The sequence below is a fragment of the Ranitomeya imitator genome, chromosome 6, assembly GCF_032444005.1.
Source record: "Ranitomeya imitator isolate aRanImi1 chromosome 6, aRanImi1.pri, whole genome shotgun sequence".
Classification (NCBI taxonomy): domain Eukaryota; kingdom Metazoa; phylum Chordata; class Amphibia; order Anura; family Dendrobatidae; genus Ranitomeya; species Ranitomeya imitator.
This window is the reverse complement of record NC_091287.1, coordinates 540795180-540819428: the sequence shown is the minus strand read 5'-3', so window position 1 is coordinate 540819428 and position 24249 is coordinate 540795180. Positions and strand designations below refer to the sequence as shown.

Below are 24249 nucleotides of genomic sequence, written 5' to 3'. Positions count from 1 at the left end.
ACACTGCCACTCGGGGTACAGGATAATGACACTGACACTGGGGGTACAGGATAATGACACTGACACTGGGGGTACATGATAATGACACTGACACTTGGGGTACAGGATAATGACACTGACACTTGGGGCACAGGATAATGACACTGGGGGTACAGGATAATGACACTGACACTGGGGGTACAGGATAATGACACTGACACTGGGGTACAGGATAATGACACTGCCACTCGGAGTACACGATAATGGCACTGACACTGGGGGTACAGGATAATGACACTGACACTGGGGGTACAGGATAATGACACTGACACTGGGGGTACAGGATAATGACACTGACACTCGGGGTACAGGATAATGACACTTGGGGTACAGGATAATGACACTGACACTGGGGGTACAGGATAATGACACTGATTCTGGGGGTACAGGATAAAGACAATGACACTTGGGGTACAGGATAATGACACTGACACTCGGGGTGCAGGATAATGACACTGACACTGGGGGTACAGGATAATGACACTGACACTGGGGGTACAGGATAATGACACTGATTCTGGGGGTACAGGATAAAGACAATGACACTTGGGGTACAGGATAATGACACTGACACTTGGGGTACAGGATATTGACACTGACACTGGGGGTACAGGATAATGACACTGATTCTGGGGGTACAGGATAAAGACAATGACACTTGGGGTACAGGATAATGACACTGACACTCGGAGTACAGGATAATGGCACTGACACTGGGGGTACAGGATAATGACACTGACACTCGGGGTACAGGATAATGACACTGACACTCGGGGTACAGGATAATGACACTGACACTGGGGGTACAGGATAATGACACTGACACTTGGGGTACAGGATAATGACACTGACACTTGGGGCACAGGATAATGACACTGACACTTGGGGTACAGGATAATGACACTGACACTGGGGTACAGGATAATGACACTGACTCTCGGGGTACAGGATAATGACACTGACACTCGGGGTGCAGGATAATGACACTGACTCTCGGGGTACAGGATAATGACACTGACACTGGGGGTACAGGATAATGACACTGAGACTTGGGGTACAGGATAATGACACTGACACTGGGGGTACAGGATAATGACACTGACACTCGGGGTACAGGATAATGACACTGAGACTTGGGGTACAGGATAATGACACTGACACTGGGGGTACAGGATAATGACACTGACACTTGGGGTACAGGATAATGACACTGACACTTGGGGTACAGGATAATGACACTGACACTGGGGGTACAGGATAATGACACTGACACTCGGAGTACAGGATAATGACACTGACACTCGGGGTACAGGATAATGACACTGACACTTGGGGTACAGGATAATGACACTGACACTTGGGGTACAGGATAATGACACTGACACTCGGGGTACAGGATAATGACACTGACACTCGGGGTACAGGATGGTGACACTGACACTCGGGGTACCGGATAATGACACTGACACTCGGGGTACAGGATAATGACACTGACACTGGGGGTACAGGATAATGACACTGACACTTGGGGTACAGGATAATGACACTGACACTTGGGGTACAGGATAATGACACTGACACTTGGAGTACAGGATAATGACACTGACACTGGGGGTACAGGATAATGACACTGACTCTCGGGGTACAGGATAATGACACTGACACTGGGGGTACAGGATAATGACACTGAGACTTGGGGTACAGGATAATGACACTGACACTGGGGGTACAGGATAATGACACTGACACTCGGGGTACAGGATAATGACACTGAGACTTGGGGTACAGGATAATGACACTGACACTGGGGGTACAGGATAATGACACTGACACTTGGGTACAGGATAATGACACTGGGGTACAGGATAATGGCACTAACACTCGGGGTACAGGATAATGACACTGACACTTGGGGTACAGGATAATGACACTGGGGGTACAGGATAATGACACTGACACTGGGGGTACAGGATAATGACACTGACACTCGGAGTACAGGATAATGGCACTGACACTCGGGGTACAGGATAATGACACTGACACTGGGGGTACAGGATAATGACACTGACACTTGGGGTACAGGATAATGACACTGACACTTGGGGTACAGGATAATGACACTGACACTGGGGGTACAGGATAATGACACTGACACTTGGAGTACAGGATAATGACACTGACACTCGGGGTACAGGATAATGACACTGACACTTGGGGTACAGGATAATGACACTGACACTCGGGGTACAGGATAATGACACTGACACTCGGGGTACAGGATAATGACACTGACACTCGGGGTACAGGATGGTGACACTGACACTCGGGGTACCGGATAATGACACTGACACTCGGGGTACAGGATAATGACACTGACACTGGGGGTACAGGATAATGACACTGACACTTGGGGTACAGGATAATGACACTGACACTTGGGGTACAGGATAATGACACTGACACTTGGAGTACAGGATAATGACACTGACACTTGGGGTACAGGATAATGACACTGACACTTGGGGTACAGGATAATGACACTGACACTGGGGGTAAAGGATAATGACACTGACACTCGGGGTACAGGATAATGACACTGACACTCGGGGTACAGGATAATGACACTGACACTCGGGGTACAGGATGGTGACACTGACACTCAGGGTACCGGATAATGACACTGACACTCGGGGTACAGGATAATGACAGTGACACTCGGGGTACAGGATAATGACACTGACACTTGGGGTACAGGATAATGACCCTGACACTTGGGGTACAGGATAATGACGCTGACACACGGGGTACAGGATAATGACACTGACACTCGGGGTACAGGATAATGACACTGACACTCGGGGTACAGGATAATGACACTGACACTGGGGGTACAGGATAATGACACTGACTCTCGGGGTACAGGATAATGACACTGGCACTCGGGGTACAGGATAATGACACTGACACTGGGGTACAGGATAATGACACTGACACTGGGGGTACAGGATAATGACATTTGGGGTACAGGATAATGACACTGACACTGGGGGTACAGGATAATGACACTGCCACTCGGGGTACAGGATAATGACACTGACACTGGGGGTACAGGATAATGACATTTGGGGTACAGGATAATGACACTGACACTGGGGGTACAGGATAATGACACTGACCCTCGGGGTACAGGATAATGACACTTGGGGTACAGGATAATGACACTTGGGGTACAGGATAATGACACTGACACTGGGGGTACAGGATAATGACACTGACACTTGGGGTACAGGATAATGACCCTGACACTTGGGGTACAGGATAATGACACTGACACTTGGGGTACAGGATAATGACCCTGACACTTGGGGTACAGGATAATGACACTGACACTCGGGGTGCAGGATAATGACACTGACACTCGGGGTACAGGATAATGACACTGACACTCGGGGTACAGGATAATGACACTGACACTCGGGGTACAGGATAATGACACTGACACTCGGGGTACAGGATAATGACACTGCCACTCGGGGTACAGGATAATGACACTGACACTGGGGTACAGGATAATGACACTGCCACTCGGGGTACAGGATAATGACACTGACACTGGGGGTACATGATAATGACACTGACACTTGGGGTACAGGATAATGACACTTGGGGTACAGGATAATGACACTGACACTCGGGGTACAGGATAATGACGCTGACACTCGGGGTGCAGGATAATGACGCTGACACTCGGGGTACAGGATAATGACACTGACACTCGGGGTACAGGATAATGACGCTGACACTCGGGGTGCAGGATAATGACACTGACACTGGGGGTACAGGAAAATGACAATGACACTCGGGGTGCAGGATAATGACACTGACACTCGGGGTGCAGGATAATGACACTGACACTCGGGGTGCAGGATAATGACGCTGACACTCCGGGTACAGGATAATGACACTGACACTGGGGTACAGGATAATGACACTGACACTCGGGGTACAGGATAATGACACTGACACTCGGGGTACAGGATAATGACACTGCCACTCGGGGTACAGGATAATGACACTGACACTGGGGTACAGGATAATGACACTGCCACTCGGGGTACAGGATAATGACACTGACACTGGGGTACAGGATAATGACACTGACACTCGGGGTACAGGATAATGACACTGGGGGTACAGGATAATGACACTGATTCTGGGGGTACAGGATAAAGACAATGACACTTGGGGTACAGGATAATGACGCTGACACTCGGGGTACAGGATAATGACACTTGGGGTACAGGATAATGACACTGACACTCGGGGTACAGGATAATGACACTGACACTCGGGGTGCAGGATAATGACACTGACACTCGGGGTGCAGGATAATGACACTGACACTCGGGGTACAGGACAATGACACTGACACTCGGGGTACAGGATAATGACACTCACACTCGGGGTACAGGACAATGACACTGACACTCGGGGTACAGGATAATGACACTGACACTCGGGGTACAGGAAAATGACAATGACACTCGGGGTGCAGGATAATGACACTGACACTCGGGGTGCAGGATAATGACACTGACACTCGGGGTGCAGGATAATGACGCTGACACTCGGGGCACAGGATAATGACACTGACACTGGGGTACAGGATAATGACACTGACACTCGGGGTACAGGATAATGACACTGACACTGGGGTACAGGATAATGACACTGACACTCGGGGTACAGGATAATGACACTGACACTCGGGGTACAGGATAATGACACTGCCACTCGGGGTACAGGATAATGACACTGACACTGGGGTACAGGATAATGACACTGCCACTCGGGGTACAGGATAATGACACTGACACTCGGGGTACAGGATAATGACACTGACACTCGGGGTACAGGATAATGACACTGGGGGTACAGGATAATGACACTGATTCTGGGGGTACAGGATAAAGACAATGACACTTGGGGTACAGGATAATGACGCTGACACTCGGGGTACAGGATAATGACACTTGGGGTACAGGATAATGACACTGACACTCGGGGTACAGGATAATGACACTGACACTCGGGGTGCAGGATAATGACACTGACACTCGGGGTGCAGGATAATGACACTGACACTCGGGGTACAGGACAATGACACTGACACTCGGGGTACAGGATAATGACACTCACACTCGGGGTACAGGACAATGACACTGACACTCGGGGTACAGGATAATGACACTGACACTCGGGGTACAGGAAAATGACAATGACACTCGGGGTGCAGGATAATGACACTGACACTCGGGGTGCAGGATAATGACACTGACACTCGGGGTGCAGGATAATGACGCTGACACTCGGGGCACAGGATAATGACACTGACACTGGGGTACAGGATAATGACACTGACACTCGGGGTACAGGATAATGACACTGACACTCGGGGTACAGGATAATGACACTGACACTGGGGTACAGGATAATGACACTGACACTTGGAGTACAGGATAATGATACTGACACTGGGGGTACAGGATAATGACACTGACACTGGGGGTACAGGATAATGACATTTGGGGTACAGGATAATGACACTGACACTGGGGGTACAGGATAATGACACTGACACTCGGGGTACAGGATAATGACACTTGGGGTACAGGATAATGACACTGACACTGGGGGTACAGGATAATGACACTGATTCTGGGGGTACAGGATAAAGACACTGACACTTGGGGTGCAGGATAATGACATTGACACTTGGGGTGCAGGATAATGACATTGACACTTGGGGTACAGGATAATGACACTGACACTCGGGGTGCAGGATAATGACACTGACACTCGGAGTACAGGATAATGGCACTGACACTGGGGGTACAGGATAATGACACTGACACTCGGGGTACAGGATAATGACACTGACACTCGGGGTACAGGATAATGACACTGACACTGGGGGTACAGGATAATGACACTGACACTGGGGGTACATGATAATGACACTGACACTTGGGGTACAGGATAATGACACTGACACTGGGGTACAGGATAATGACACTGACTCTCGGGGTACAGGATAATGACACTGACACTCGGGGTACAGGATAATGACACTGACACTGGGGTACAGGATAATGACACTGACACTCGGGGTACAGGATAATGACACTGACACTGGGGTACAGGATAATGACACTGACTCTCGGGGTACAGGATAATGACACTGACACTCGGGGTACAGGATAATGACACTGACACTGGGGTACAGGATAATGACACTGACACTTGGGGTACAGGATAATGACACTGACACTGGGGGTACAGGATAATGACACTGACACTGGGGGTACATGATAATGACACTGACACTTGGGGTACAGGATAATGACACTGACACTGGGGTACAGGATAATGACACTGACTCTCGGGGTACAGGATAATGACACTGACACTCGGGGTACAGGATAATGACACTGACACTGGGGTACAGGATAATGACACTGACACTCGGGGTACAGGATAATGACACTGACACTGGGGTACAGGATAATGACACTGACTCTCGGGGTACAGGATAATGACACTGACACTCGGGGTACAGGATAATGACACTGACACTGGGGTACAGGATAATGACGCTGACACTTGGGGCACAGGATAATGACACTGACACTTGGGGTACAGGATAATGACACTGACACTGGGGTACAGGATAATGACACTGACTCTCGGGGTACAGGATAATGACACTGACACTCGGGGTACAGGATAATGACACTGACACTGGGGTACAGGATAATGACACTGACACTCGGGGTACAGGATAATGACACTGACACTCGGGGTACAGGATAATGACACTGACACTGGGGGTACAGGATAATGACACTGACACTGGGGTACAGGATAATGACACTGACTCTCGGGGTACAGGATAATGACACTGACACTGGGGGTACAGGATAATGACACTGGGGGTACAGGATAATGGCACTAACACTCGGGGTACAGGATAATGACACTGACACTTGGGGTACAGGATAATGACACTGACACTTGGGGTACAGGATAATGACACTGACACTGGGGGTACAGGATTATGACACTGACACTGGGGGTACAGGATAATGACACTGGGGGTACAGGATAATGACACTGACACTTGGGGTACAGGATAATGACACTCGGGGTACAGGATAATGACACTGACTCTCGGGGTACAGGATAATGACACTGACACTGGGGGTACAGGATAATGACACTGACACTGGGGGTACAGGATAATGACACTGACACTGGGGGTACAGGATAATGACACTGACACTCGGAGTACAGGATAATGACACTGACACTGGGGGTACATGATAATGACACTGACACTCGGAGTACAGGATAATGGCACTAACACTCGGGGTACAGGATAATGACAGTGACACTCGGGGTACAGGATAATGACAGTGACACTCGGGGTACAGGATGGTGACACTGACACTCGGGGTACCGGATAATGACACTGACACTGGGGGTACAGGATAATGACAGTGACACTCGGGGTACAGGATAATGACACTGACACTCGGGGTGCAGGATAATGACACTGACACTTGGAGTACAGGATAATGACACTGACACTGGGGTACAGGATAATGACACTGACTCTCGGAGTACAGGATAATGACACTGACACTGGGGGTACATGATAATGACACTGACACTTGGAGTACAGGATAATGACACTGACACTGGGGGTACAGGATAATGACACTGACACTCGGAGTACAGGATAATGACACTGACACTGGGGGTACATGATAATGACACTGACACTCGGAGTACAGGATAATGGCACTAACACTCGGAGTACAGGATAATGACACTGACACTGGGGGTACAGGATAATGACACTGACACTCGGAGTACAGGATAATGACACTGACACTCGGGGTACAGGATAATGACACTGACACTCGGAGTACAGGATAATGGCACTAACACTCGGGGTACAGGATAATGACAGTGACACTCGGGGTACAGGATAATGACAGTGACACTCGGGGTACAGGATGGTGACACTGACACTCGGGGTACCGGATAATGACACTGACACTGGGGGTACAGGATAATGACAGTGACACTCGGGGTACAGGATAATGACACTGACACTCGGGGTGCAGGATAATGACACTGACACTTGGAGTACAGGATAATGACACTGACACTTGGGGCACAGGATAATGACACTGACACTTGGGGTACAGGATAATGACACTGACACTGGGGTACAGGATAATGACACTGACTCTCGGGGTACAGGATAATGACACTGACACTCGGGGTACAGGATAATGACACTGACACTGGGGTACAGGATAATGACACTGACACTCGGGGTACAGGATAATGACACTGACACTCGGGGTACAGGATAATGACACTGACACTGGGGGTACAGGATAATGACACTGACACTGGGGTACAGGATAATGACACTGACTCTCGGGGTACAGGATAATGACACTGACACTGGGGGTACAGGATAATGACACTGGGGGTACAGGATAATGGCACTAACACTCGGGGTACAGGATAATGACACTGACACTTGGGGTACAGGATAATGACACTGACACTTGGGGTACAGGATAATGACACTGACACTGGGGGTACAGGATTATGACACTGACACTGGGGGTACAGGATAATGACACTGGGGGTACAGGATAATGACACTGACACTTGGGGTACAGGATAATGACACTCGGGGTACAGGATAATGACACTGACTCTCGGGGTACAGGATAATGACACTGACACTGGGGGTACAGGATAATGACACTGACACTGGGGGTACAGGATAATGACACTGACACTGGGGGTACAGGATAATGACACTGACACTCGGAGTACAGGATAATGACACTGACACTGGGGGTACATGATAATGACACTGACACTCGGAGTACAGGATAATGGCACTAACACTCGGGGTACAGGATAATGACAGTGACACTCGGGGTACAGGATAATGACAGTGACACTCGGGGTACAGGATGGTGACACTGACACTCGGGGTACCGGATAATGACACTGACACTGGGGGTACAGGATAATGACAGTGACACTCGGGGTACAGGATAATGACACTGACACTCGGGGTACAGGATAATGACACTGACACTCGGGGTACAGGATGGTGACACTGACACTCGGGGTACAGGATAATGACACTGACACTGGGGGTACAGGAAAATGACAATGACACTCGGGGTGCAGGATAATGACACTGACACTCGGGGTGCAGGATAATGACACTGACACTCGGGGTGCAGGATAATGACGCTGACACTCGGGGTACAGGATAATGACACTGACACTGGGGTACAGGATAATGACACTGACACTGGGGGTACAGGATAATGACACTGACACTCGGGGTACAGGATAATGACATTTGGGGTACATGATAATGACACTGACACTGGGGGTACAGGATAATGACACTGCCACTCGGGGTACAGGATAATGACACTGGCACTCGGGGTACAGGATAATGACACTGACACTGGGGTACAGGATAATGACACTGACACTGGGGGTACAGGATAATGACATTTGGGGTACAGGATAATGACACTGACACTGGGGGTACAGGATAATGACACTGCCACTCGGGGTACAGGATAATGACACTGACACTGGGGGTACAGGATAATGACACTTGGGGTACAGGATAATGACACTGACACTCGGGGTACAGGATAATGACGCTGACACTCGGGGTGCAGGATAATGACGCTGACACTCGGGGTACAGGATAATGACACTGACACTCGGGGTACAGGATAATGACGCTGACACTCGGGGTGCAGGATAATGACACTGACACTGGGGGTACAGGAAAATGACAATGACACTCGGGGTGCAGGATAATGACACTGACACTCGGGGTGCAGGATAATGACACTGACACTCGGGGTGCAGGATAATGACGCTGACACTCCGGGTACAGGATAATGACACTGACACTGGGGTACAGGATAATGACACTGACACTCGGGGTACAGGATAATGACACTGACACTCGGGGTACAGGATAATGACACTGCCACTCGGGGTACAGGATAATGACACTGACACTGGGGTACAGGATAATGACACTGCCACTCGGGGTACAGGATAATGACACTGACACTGGGGGTACAGGATAATGACACTGACACTCGGGGTACAGGATAATGACACTGACACTCGGGGTACAGGATAATGACACTTGGGGTACAGGATAATGACACTGACACTGGGGGTACAGGATAATGACACTGATTCTGGGGGTACAGGATAAAGACAATGACACTTGGGGTACAGGATAATGACGCTGACACTCGGGGTACAGGATAATGACACTTGGGGTACAGGATAATGACACTGACACTCGGGGTACAGGATAATGACACTGACACTCGGGGTGCAGGATAATGACACTGACACTCGGGGTGCAGGATAATGACACTGACACTCGGGGTACAGGACAATGACACTGACACTCGGGGTACAGGATAATGACACTCACACTCGGGGTACAGGACAATGACACTGACACTCGGGGTACAGGATAATGACACTGACACTCGGGGTACAGGAAAATGACAATGACACTCGGGGTGCAGGATAATGACACTGACACTCGGGGTGCAGGATAATGACACTGACACTCGGGGTGCAGGATAATGACGCTGACACTCGGGGCACAGGATAATGACACTGACACTGGGGTACAGGATAATGACACTGACACTCGGGGTACAGGATAATGACACTGACACTCGGGGTACAGGATAATGACACTGACACTGGGGTACAGGATAATGACACTGACACTTGGAGTACAGGATAATGATACTGACACTGGGGGTACAGGATAATGACACTGACACTGGGGGTACAGGATAATGACATTTGGGGTACAGGATAATGACACTGACACTGGGGGTACAGGATAATGACACTGACACTCGGGGTACAGGATAATGACACTTGGGGTACAGGATAATGACACTGACACTGGGGGTACAGGATAATGACACTGATTCTGGGGGTACAGGATAAAGACACTGACACTTGGGGTGCAGGATAATGACATTGACACTTGGGGTGCAGGATAATGACATTGACACTTGGGGTACAGGATAATGACACTGACACTCGGGGTGCAGGATAATGACACTGACACTCGGAGTACAGGATAATGGCACTGACACTGGGGGTACAGGATAATGACACTGACACTCGGGGTACAGGATAATGACACTGACACTCGGGGTACAGGATAATGACACTGACACTGGGGGTACAGGATAATGACACTGACACTGGGGGTACATGATAATGACACTGACACTTGGGGTACAGGATAATGACACTGACACTTGGGGCACAGGATAATGACACTGACACTTGGGGTACAGGATAATGACACTGACACTGGGGTACAGGATAATGACACTGACTCTCGGGGTACAGGATAATGACACTGACACTCGGGGTACAGGATAATGACACTGACACTGGGGTACAGGATAATGACACTGACACTCGGGGTACAGGATAATGACACTGACACTCGGGGTACAGGATAATGACACTGACACTGGGGGTACAGGATAATGACACTGACACTGGGGTACAGGATAATGACACTGACTCTCGGGGTACAGGATAATGACACTGACACTGGGGGTACAGGATAATGACACTGGGGGTACAGGATAATGGCACTAACACTCGGGGTACAGGATAATGACACTGACACTTGGGGTACAGGATAATGACACTGACACTTGGGGTACAGGATAATGACACTGACACTGGGGGTACAGGATTATGACACTGACACTGGGGGTACAGGATAATGACACTGGGGGTACAGGATAATGACACTGACACTTGGGGTACAGGATAATGACACTCGGGGTACAGGATAATGACACTGACTCTCGGGGTACAGGATAATGACACTGACACTGGGGGTACAGGATAATGACACTGACACTGGGGGTACAGGATAATGACACTGACACTCGGAGTACAGGATAATGACACTGACACTGGGGGTACATGATAATGACACTGACACTCGGAGTACAGGATAATGGCACTAACACTCGGGGTACAGGATAATGACAGTGACACTCGGGGTACAGGATAATGACAGTGACACTCGGGGTACAGGATGGTGACACTGACACTCGGGGTACCGGATAATGACACTGACACTGGGGGTACAGGATAATGACAGTGACACTCGGGGTACAGGATAATGACACTGACACTCGGGGTGCAGGATAATGACACTGACACTTGGAGTACAGGATAATGACAGTGACACTCGGGGTACAGGATAATGACACTGACACTCGGGGTACAGGATAATGACACTGACACTGGGGGTACAGGAAAATGACAATGACACTCGGGGTGCAGGATAATGACACTGACACTCGGGGTGCAGGATAATGACACTGACACTCGGGGTGCAGGATAATGACGCTGACACTCGGGGTACAGGATAATGACACTGACACTGGGGTACAGGATAATGACACTGACACTGGGGGTACAGGATAATGACACTGACACTCGGGGTACAGGATAATGACATTTGGGGTACATGATAATGACACTGACACTGGGGGTACAGGATAATGACACTGCCACTCGGGGTACAGGATAATGACACTGGCACTCGGGGTACAGGATAATGACACTGACACTGGGGTACAGGATAATGACACTGACACTGGGGGTACAGGATAATGACATTTGGGGTACAGGATAATGACACTGACACTGGGGGTACAGGATAATGACACTGCCACTCGGGGTACAGGATAATGACACTGACACTGGGGGTACAGGATAATGACATTTGGGGTACAGGATAATGACACTGACACTGGGGGTACAGGATAATGACACTGACCCTCGGGGTACAGGATAATGACACTTGGGGTACAGGATAATGACACTGACACTGGGGGTACAGGATAATGACGCTGACACTCGGGGTGCAGGATAATGACACTGACACTTGGGGTGCAGGATAATGACACTGACACTTGGGGTACAGGATAATGACCCTGACACTTGGGGTACAGGATAATGACACTGACACTTGGGGTACAGGATAATGACCCTGACACTTGGGGTACAGGATAATGACACTGACACTGGGGGTACAGGATAATGACACTGACACTCGGGGTGCAGGATAATGACACTGACACTCGGGGTACAGGATAATGACACTGACACTCGGGGTACAGGATAATGACACTGACACTCGGGGTACATGATAATGACACTGCCACTCGGGGTACAGGATAATGACACTGACACTGGGGTACAGGATAATGACACTGACACTTGGGGTACAGGATAATGACACTTGGGGTACAGGATAATGACACTGACACTGGGGGTACATGATAATGACACTGACACTTGGGGTACAGGATAATGACACTTGGGGTACAGGATAATGACACTGACACTCGGGGTACAGGATAATGACGCTGACACTCGGGGTGCAGGATAATGACGCTGACACTCGGGGTACAGGATAATGACACTGACACTCGGGGTACAGGATAATGACGCTGACACTCGGGGTACAGGATAATGACGCTGACACTCGGGGTGCAGGATAATGACGCTGACACTCGGGGTACAGGATAATGACACTGACACTGGGGGTACAGGAAAATGACAATGACACTCGGGGTGCAGGATAATGACACTGACACTCGGGGTGCAGGATAATGACACTGACACTCGGGGTGCAGGATAATGACGCTGACACTCCGGGTACAGGATAATGACACTGACACTGGGGTACAGGATAATGACACTGACACTCGGGGTACAGGATAATGACACTGCCACTCGGGGTACAGGATAATGACACTGACACTGGGGGTACAGGATAATGACACTGACACTGGGGGTACATGATAATGACACTGACACTTGGGGTACAGGATAATGACACTGACACTTGGGGCACAGGATAATGACACTGGGGGTACAGGATAATGACACTGACACTGGGGGTACAGGATAATGACACTGACACTGGGGTACAGGATAATGACACTGCCACTCGGAGTACACGATAATGGCACTGACACTGGGGGTACAGGATAATGACACTGACACTGGGGGTACAGGATAATGACACTGACACTGGGGGTACAGGATAATGACACTGACACTCGGGGTACAGGATAATGACACTTGGGGTACAGGATAATGACACTGACACTGGGGGTACAGGATAATGACACTGATTCTGGGGGTACAGGATAAAGACAATGACACTTGGGGTACAGGATAATGACACTGACACTCGGGGTGCAGGATAATGACACTGACACTCGGAGTACAGGATAATGGCACTGACACTGGGGGTACAGGATAATGACACTGACACTTGGGGTACAGGATAATGACACTGACACTCGGGGCACAGGATAATGACACTGACACTCGGGGTACAGGATAATGACACTGACACTCGGGGTACAGGATAATGACACTGACACTGGGGGTACAGGATAATGACACTGACACTTGGGGTACAGGATAATGACACTGACACTTGGGGCACAGGATAATGACACTGACACTTGGGGTACAGGATAATGACACTGACACTGGGGTACAGGATAATGACACTGACTCTCGGGGTACAGGATAATGACACTGACACTCGGGGTGCAGGATAATGACACTGACTCTCGGGGTACAGGATAATGACACTGACACTGGGGGTACAGGATAATGACACTGAGACTTGGGGTACAGGATAATGACACTGACACTGGGGGTACAGGATAATGACACTGACACTCGGGGTACAGGATAATGACACTGAGACTTGGGGTACAGGATAATGACACTGACACTGGGGGTACAGGATAATGACACTGACACTTGGGTACAGGATAATGACACTGGGGTACAGGATAATGGCACTAACACTCGGGGTACAGGATAATGACACTGACACTTGGGGTACAGGATAATGACACTGACACTGGGGGTACAGGATAATGACACTGACACTGGGGGTACAGGATAATGACACTGGGGGTACAGGATAATGACACTGACACTGGGGGTACAGGATAATGACACTGACACTCGGAGTACAGGATAATGGCACTAACACTCGGGGTACAGGATAATGACACTGACACTGGGGGTACAGGATAATGACACTGACACTTGGGGTACAGGATAATGACACTGACACTTGGGGTACAGGATAATGACACTGACACTGGGGGTACAGGATAATGACACTGACACTTGGGGTACAGGATAATGACACTGACACTTGGGGTACAGGATAATGACACTGACACTTGGAGTACAGGATAATGACACTGACACTCGGGGTACAGGATAATGACACTGACACTCGGAGTACAGGATAATGGCACTAACACTCGGGGTACAGGATAATGACACTGACACTGGGGGTACAGGATAATGACACTGACACTTGGGGTACAGGATAATGACACTGACACTTGGGGTACAGGATAATGACACTGACACTGGGGGTACAGGATAATGACACTGACACTCGGAGTACAGGATAATGGCACTAACACTCGGGGTACAGGATAATGACACTGACACTGGGGGTACAGGATAATGACACTGACACTTGGGGTACAGGATAATGACACTGACACTTGGGGTACAGGATAATGACACTGACACTGGGGGTACAGGATAATGACACTGACACTCGGGGTACAGGATAATGACACTGACACTTGGAGTACAGGATAATGACACTGACACTCGGGGTACAGGATAATGACACTGACACTTGGGGTACAGGATAATGACACTGACACTCGGGGTACAGGATAATGACACTGACACTCGGGGTGCAGGATGGTGACACTGACACTCGGGGTACCGGATAATGACACTGACACTTGGGGTACAGGATAATGACACTGACACTCGGGGTACAGGATAATGACACTGACATTCGGGGTACAGGATGGTGACACTGACACTCGGGGTACCGGATAGTGACACTGACACTCGGGGTACAGGATAATGACACTGACACTCGGGGTACAGGATAATGACACTGACACTTGGGGTACAGGATAATGACACTGACACTCGGGGCACAGGATAATGACACTGACACTGGGGTACAGGATAATGACACTGACACTCGGGGTACAGGATAATGACACTGACACTCGGGGTACAGGATAATGACACTGACACTCGGGGTACAGGATAATGACACTGACACTTGGGGTACAGGATAATGACACTGCCACTCAGAGTACAGGATAATGGCACTGACACTGGGGGTACAGGATAATGACACTGACACTGGGGGTACAGGATAATGACATTTGGGGTACAGGATAATGACACTGACACTGGGGGTACAGGATAATGACACTGCCACTCGGGGTACAGGATAATGACACTTGGGGTACAGGATAATGACACTGACACTGGGGGTACAGGATAATGACACTGATTCTGGGGGTACAGGATAAAGACACTGACACTTGGGGTGCAGGATAATGACATTGACACTTGGGGTGCAGGATAATGACACTGACACTTGGGGTACAGGATAATGACACTGACACTCGGAGTACAGGATAATGGCACTGACACTGGGGGTACAGGATAATGACACTGACACTCGGGGTACAGGATAATGACACTGACACTCGGGGTACAGGATAATGACACTGACACTGGGGGTACAGGATAATGACACTGACACTGGGGGTACATGATAATGACACTGACACTTGGGGTACAGGATAATGACACTGACACTTGGGGCACAGGATAATGACACTGACACTTGGGGTACAGGATAATGACACTGACACTGGGGTACAGGATAATGACACTGACACTTGGGGTACAGGATAATGACACTGACACTCGGGGTACAGGATAATGACACTGACACTGGGGGTACAGGATAATGACACTGACACTGGGGTACAGGATAATGACACTGACTCTCGGGGTACAGGATAATGACACTGACACTGGGGGTACAGGATAATGACACTGGGGGTACAGGATAATGGCACTAACACTCGGGGTACAGGATAATGACACTGACACTTGGGGTACAGGATAATGACACTGACACTTGGGGTACAGGATAATGACACTGACACTGGGGGTACAGGATAATGACACTGACACTGGGGGTACAGGATAATGACACTGGGGGTACAGGATAATGACACTGACACTTGGGGTACAGGATAATGACACTCGGGGTACAGGATAATGACACTGACTCTCGGGGTACAGGATAATGACACTGACACTGGGGGTACAGGATAATGACACTGACACTGGGGGTACAGGATAATGACACTAACACTCGGGGTACAGGATAATGACAGTGACACTCGGGGTACAGGATAATGACAGTGACACTCGGGGTACAGGATGGTGACACTGACACTCGGGGTACCGGATAATGACACTGACACTGGGGGTACAGGATAATGACACTGACACTCGGGGTACAGGATAATGACACTGACACTCGGAGTACAGGATAATGACACTGACACTGGGGGTACAGGATAATGACAGTGACACTCGGGGTACAGGATAATGACACTGACACTCGGAGTACAGGATAATGACACTGACACTGGGGGTGCAGGATAATGACACTGACACTCGGGGTACAGGATAATGACACTGACACTCGGAGTACAGGATAATGACACTGACACTGGGGGTACAGGATAATGACACTGACACTGGGGGTACAGGATAATGACACTGACACTCGGAGTACAGGATAATGGCACTAACACTCGGGGTACAGGATAATGACAGTGACACTCGGGGTACAGGATAATGACAGTGACACTCGGGGTACAGGATGGTGACACTGACACTCGGGGTACCGGATAATGACACTGACACTGGGGGTACAGGATAATGACACTGACACTCGGGGTACAGGATAATGACAGTGACACTCGGGGTACAGGATAATGACACTGACACTCGGGGTGCAGGATAATGACACTGACACTCGGGGTACAGGATAATGACAGTGACACTGGGGGTACAGGATAATGACACTGACACTCGGAGTACAGGATGGTGACACTGACACTCGGGGTACGGGATAATGACACTGACACTCGGGGTGCAGGATAATGACACTGACACTCGGGGTACAGGATAATGACACTGGGGGTACAGGATAATGACAGTGTTGGTACAGGATTATGACGCTGTCACTCTGGGTGACGATGATGATGGGGCTCATAGAACAATGTTGCCGTGTATTCTGCGTTTTTGCTGTCTGTTGCTGAGCATTGTAGTTTTATTTTTGCGTCTCATTCTCTGACTTTTACCTTTGATGTGATTATTAATGCCGTCCGTGACCTCTGTATAATTCTGCCCTCAGGTGACTGAAGAGCAGCGCTCCGCCAACCACGCGGTGATGATACAGGAGGCTCTGCAGCAAGCCTCGGTGGGGTTGGGAGAACAGCACCATCTGGTCGTTTCCTCCGACGACGTCGAAGGCATCGAAACTGTGACGGTGTACACACAGGGAGAAGAGACGTCCGAGTTCATTGTGTATGTACAGGAAGCCCTACAGCCCGTGACTGACGGCACAATGGGGCACATCCTGCAGGAAATCTAACCGTGCCCATAACACACCTGTGAATTTAGCCTTCACACCCCTACATGTAGACTGTTCCCGAGAGATTAGGTGAAGACCATGTATCTTAGACACCACGCCGCCATCAGCATTGACTTAATGACTACCCCAAAGACCATCAGAATTCGCAGTGGAAATATTTTTTTTTTCATTTTATATCTATATTTTTATGTTATTTTGAGCAATAACTTTAAGACTTCTCTTGTTTTTAGCTGCGGGATGTTTACATAGAATAAACCGAATATTTTGCCTGGAGGAGAGGCTGTGATTGCAGTCGGTGATCGTCTGTTTCCTTTCCCCCTTACATCTGCACACTTTATTAGTACAAGTTATAAGAACCTTGTGCGGTTTCTTATTGTTACCTATGGGGTGGTCTCAGCATAGACCGGGTCACATCGCTAGGAAATGCCTCCGCTCTCCAATCCGAGGGCGTCCATCTGCTTTACTCACCATAAAAGGGTAAAATAATGGGTCATTGGTGTCAGGAGAGCCCCGTGCCCCTTCTGTCTGCTCCGCACGGGTCTCCGACGCCACATGGTCGCTGCTCTGGGGATGAGCTCAGAATACCAAAAAGTGGCTGACAGGGAGGTGATGGGGCTCAGTGGTTTCCAGCCCACCACCCACTGTTACGTCCTTGGAGACGTATCCTTGTAATATGCCACAATAAGATTTTATCATTCATTTCCTTAAGGGAATAAGTGGGCAGAGAAAGACCTAGTGTTTAAATCTGATCTGAAGGTTTAATGTGTTTTTATTAACTTTGTGTTTTATTTCAATTATTCATGTCACTGTCTATATAAAAAAAAGCATAGATCTTGTAGTTTTCACTCTGTCCAATAGCCTTAATAATGGATTTACACTACTTGTTGTGAATCAAAGACTTTTCATCATTCTCATTATCATTATAGACAGGATTAAAATGACATTTTAATAATTTATATACAGTAGATCACACAGGATCGATCATTCACAATAGGTGATGTCACAGCTCACCTCCTCCTGTACAATGACTGAGAACACCTCTATATACAGTAGATAACACAGGATCCACCATTCACAATAGGTGATGTCACAGCTCACCTCCTCCTCCTGTACCAATGACTGAGAACACCTCTATATACAGTAGATAACACAGGAACTATCATTCACAATAGGTGATGTCACAGCTCACCTCCTCCTCCTGTACAATGGCTGAGAACACCTCTATATACAGTAGATAACACAGGATCTATCATTCACAATAGGTGATGTCACAGCTCACCTCCTCCTGTACAATGGCTGATAACACCTCTATATACAGTAGATATCACAGGATCCACCATTCACAATAGATGATGTCACAGCTCACCTCCTCCTCCTGTACCAATGACTGAGAACACCTCTATATACAGTAGATAACACAGGATCCACCATTCACAATAGGTGATGTCACAGCTCACCTCCTCCTGTACAATGACTGAGAACACCTCTATATACAGTAGATAACACAGGATCCACCATTCACAATAGGTGATGTCACAGCTCACCTCCTCCTTTTGTACCAATGACTGAGAACAACTCTATATACAGTAGATAACACAGGAACTATCATTCACAATAGGTGATGTCACAGCTCACCTCCTCCTCCTGTACAATGGCTGAGAACACCTCTATATACAGTAGATAACACAGGATCTATCATTCACAATAGGTGATGTCACAGCTCACCTCCTCCTGTACAATGACTGATAACACCTCTATATACAGTAGATAACACAGGATCCACCATTCACAATAGGTGATGTCACAGCTCACCTCCTCCTCCTGTACAATGACTGAGAACACCTCTATATACAGTAGATAACACAGGATCTATCATTCACAATAGGTGATGTCACAGCTCACCTCCTCCTGTACAATGACTGATAACACCTCTATATACAGTAGATAACACAGGATCCACCATTCACAATAGGTGATGTCACAGCTCACCTCCTCCTCCTGTACAATGACTGATAACATCTCTATATAATGTAGATAACACAGGATCCACCATTCACAATAGGTGATGTCACAGCTCACCTCCTCCTGTACAATGACTGATAACACCTCTATATACAGTAGGTAACACAGGATCCACCATTCACAATAGGTGATGTCACAGCTCACCTCCTCCTGTACAATGACTGATAACACCTCTATATACAGTAGGTAACACAGGATCCACCATTCACAATAGGTGATGTCACAGCTCACCTCCTCCTCCTGTACAATGACTGATTACACCTCTATATACAGTAGATAACACAGGATCCACCATAAACAATAGGTGATGTCACAGCTCACCTCCCCCTTCTGTACAATGACTGATAACACCTCTATATACAGTAGATAACACAGGATCCACCATAAACAATAGGTGATGTCACAGCTCACCTCCTCCTCCTGTACAATGACTGATAACACCTCTATATATACAGTAGGTAACACAGGATCCACCATTCACAATAGGTGATGTCACAACTCACCTCCTCCTCCTGTACAATGACTGATAACACCTCTATATACAGTAGATAACACAGGATCCACCATTCACAATAGGTGATGTCACAGCTCACCTCCTCCTGTACAATGACTGATAACACCTCTATATACAGTAGGTAACACAGGATCCACCATTCACAATAGGTGATGTCACAGCTCACCTCCTCCTCCTGTACAATGACTGATTACACCTCTATATACAGTAGATAACACAGGATCCACCATAAACAATAGGTGATGTCACAGCTCACCTCCCCCTTCTGTACAATGACTGATAACACCTCTATATACAGTAGATAACACAGGATCCACCATTCACAATAGATGGTGTCACAGCTCACCTCCTCCTGTACAATGACTGATGACACCTCTATATACAGTAGATAACAAAGAATCCACCAAAGTAGGTGATGTCACAGCTCACCTCATTCCCCTCCCTGCACATTTTGCCCTGATGAGAGGCATGCTCATTAAATATTTCAGTACAGTAATTTAGATATTTAATTTTTTTTTTTTTTAAATATTGGCAATGATGGGCAAAAACATTGAATATAAAATCCTGATTTAAACAATAGGTAATTTTCTAATTACACATTCTCTTGAAAGACCAAATATTGCTGCATATAATATAATGGAAGACCAGTGGTGATATTACTAAATCCTGTACCGCTGCTGCCAATCAGCGGCCTTCATCAGCCTTCACATTCTTTCTGACCTGGAAGAGAGATTGCGGTGAAAGTTCCTGCCGTCACATGATACCTCTCACCGGAAGGAGACCAACAGAGGACACAGTCCAGAATACAGAAGGGCAGGAGATGTCTAATACTTCAGGCTCCTCACTGATCTATCAATTTATATAACTTTTAGTAAACTTTTATCTGTTCTGACCTGAATTGTCTTCTCGCTGAGCTGGACCTTGTGGAATAGGACATCGGTTCCTTCTGGTCAAGTTTGTGCTGCCTGCTTTGACGCGGTCAGAATCATGGCGTTCTCCATAGTCTTCACCAACGTCAATGGCGTCAATGCTTATTCTGTCTTTACTTATTCTCCATGTGACTGTTGTTTAAAGGGTAACTAAAGTTATAAAAGGTTTGGACTGGAGGGGGTCCATACACTCAAAACTGCCAATTCCTAAAAGGAAAAGGCGGAAGTACTCAATTTTTTTCCCTCGGTGCACACAGAGCGGCGTACAGACTCATAGACTTTCTCTACTTTTGCTCTGGAAGATAAGCAAAGTATTTCTTCTCCTTCCTTTCAGCAATCGATGGGGATCTTGGGATCTGAACGATCACCAATCAAAAGTACTAAAAAGTGGCTAGAACATATCAAAACTTTTTAGAAAACTTTAGTAACTTTATCTCCCTTTCGAGTTCCTTCTTACGTACGGTATTTATTATTCTTGATCTTTACAATTTGGACATAAATTCAGTTTAACTTTCGTAGACTTCAGTGATTCGAGCAATGGAATGAAACTGAAAAGGAGAAGATGCAGATTGGATATTAGAAAAAAAAAACTTTTTCACAGTGAGGGTGATCAATGAGTGGAACAGGCTGCCACGAGAGATGATGAGTTCTCCTCCAATGGAAGTCTTCAAACAGAGGCTGGACAGACATCTGTCTGAGATGGTTTAGTGAATCCTGCCTTGAGCAGGGGGTTGGACACGATGACCCTGGAGGTCCCTTCCAACTCTAACATTCTATGATTCTATGGTGAGTTCTCCTTCAATGGAATTCTTCAAACAGAGGCTGGACAGACATCTGTCTGAGATGGTTTAGTGAATCCAGCATTGAGCAGGGGGTTGGACACGATGACCCAGGAAGTCCCTTCCAACTCTAACATTCCAGGATTCTATGGCGAGTTCTCCTTCAATGGAAGTCTTCAGAGGATGGACGGACATCTGCCTGAGATGGTTTAGTGAATCCTGCATTGAGCAGGGGGTTGGACCAGATGACCCTGGAGGTCCCTTCTAACTTCAACATTCTAGGATTCATCCAAGTACCATGGGTCTACATGTCATAGGCCATGTAGAGTGCCACGTTTGATCTTACTGCCTGTACAACTAGGCGCGAATAACCTGTGCACAACTCCCCTCTCCAGAAAAATTGCGTTCTTAGCCATAAAGTGATGGCAAAACGACCAAAAGGTAAAGCAAAATGCGTGAAGGGAAAATAGTGAGGCCCTTATGTCCTGGCACCCTCATGGATGGTTCATTTTGATCTTTACGATGGAATCCCCGACCCATGTATTGTAATGGGTCATAACTTCAAATGAGCTTCGTGCTTAGAACTAAAACTTAGTCAGAGATAGATTATTTTTTTTTAATAAGCTCCGAATTACTAGAAAGCCTCCATTGATATTTGAGTAATCTCCTAGCTTTCTTTTATCAGCGTTGACCTAAAACTCTTCATTATGCCTCCTGATCATCGAGCGCCGTGTCGAATGTGGGGACAGGACGTTCAAATCCACTAAGATATCAAGATAATGGAATAAGTTAATAATATTCATTCTCGTCCTATTCATCTTGGAAATGAGAGTGAAGTTAATGGCGTCCATTTATCTTGCTTGACTTTTCGGCACAAAGAATGAGAAGATCAATGCAGCAGATGAGGTGGAAAGTTTAAATGACAAATTGTCAGGCAGAGAACTCTTTTACTAACGTTTGTGGAAACTTCGGAGAACTTCAAACTCTTTAAATTTTGGACTTTGATAAAAACCCAATAAAGTTAAAAGAGAACCATTTCATAAAGCGGTTTATGCCATAATAAAATTGATTGAAATATTGCTTTTTTTTTTTTTTTTTTGTACCATTTTTGTACAATTTGCAAAAAAAATTTGACCGCTATTTTAAAAATGGGCGAAACTTATTAAAACTGGATTAGTCAAAATGTTAGCC

The 24249-nt window shown here is 47.7% G+C and overlaps 1 protein-coding gene across 1 annotated transcript in view; it reads left to right on the top strand.

The window, feature by feature from the left end:
- Positions 1–19105, top strand: part of ZFAT (zinc finger and AT-hook domain containing) — a 206373-nt gene extending 187268 nt beyond the window's left edge. The window contains exon 17 of the mRNA XM_069731946.1: positions 18575–19105. Coding sequence (XP_069588047.1) covers positions 18575–18814 — 240 coding nt within the window. The 3' untranslated portion in view covers positions 18815–19105. The remainder of the gene's footprint in view (positions 1–18574) is intronic.
- Positions 19106–24249: the final 5144 nt, after the last annotated feature.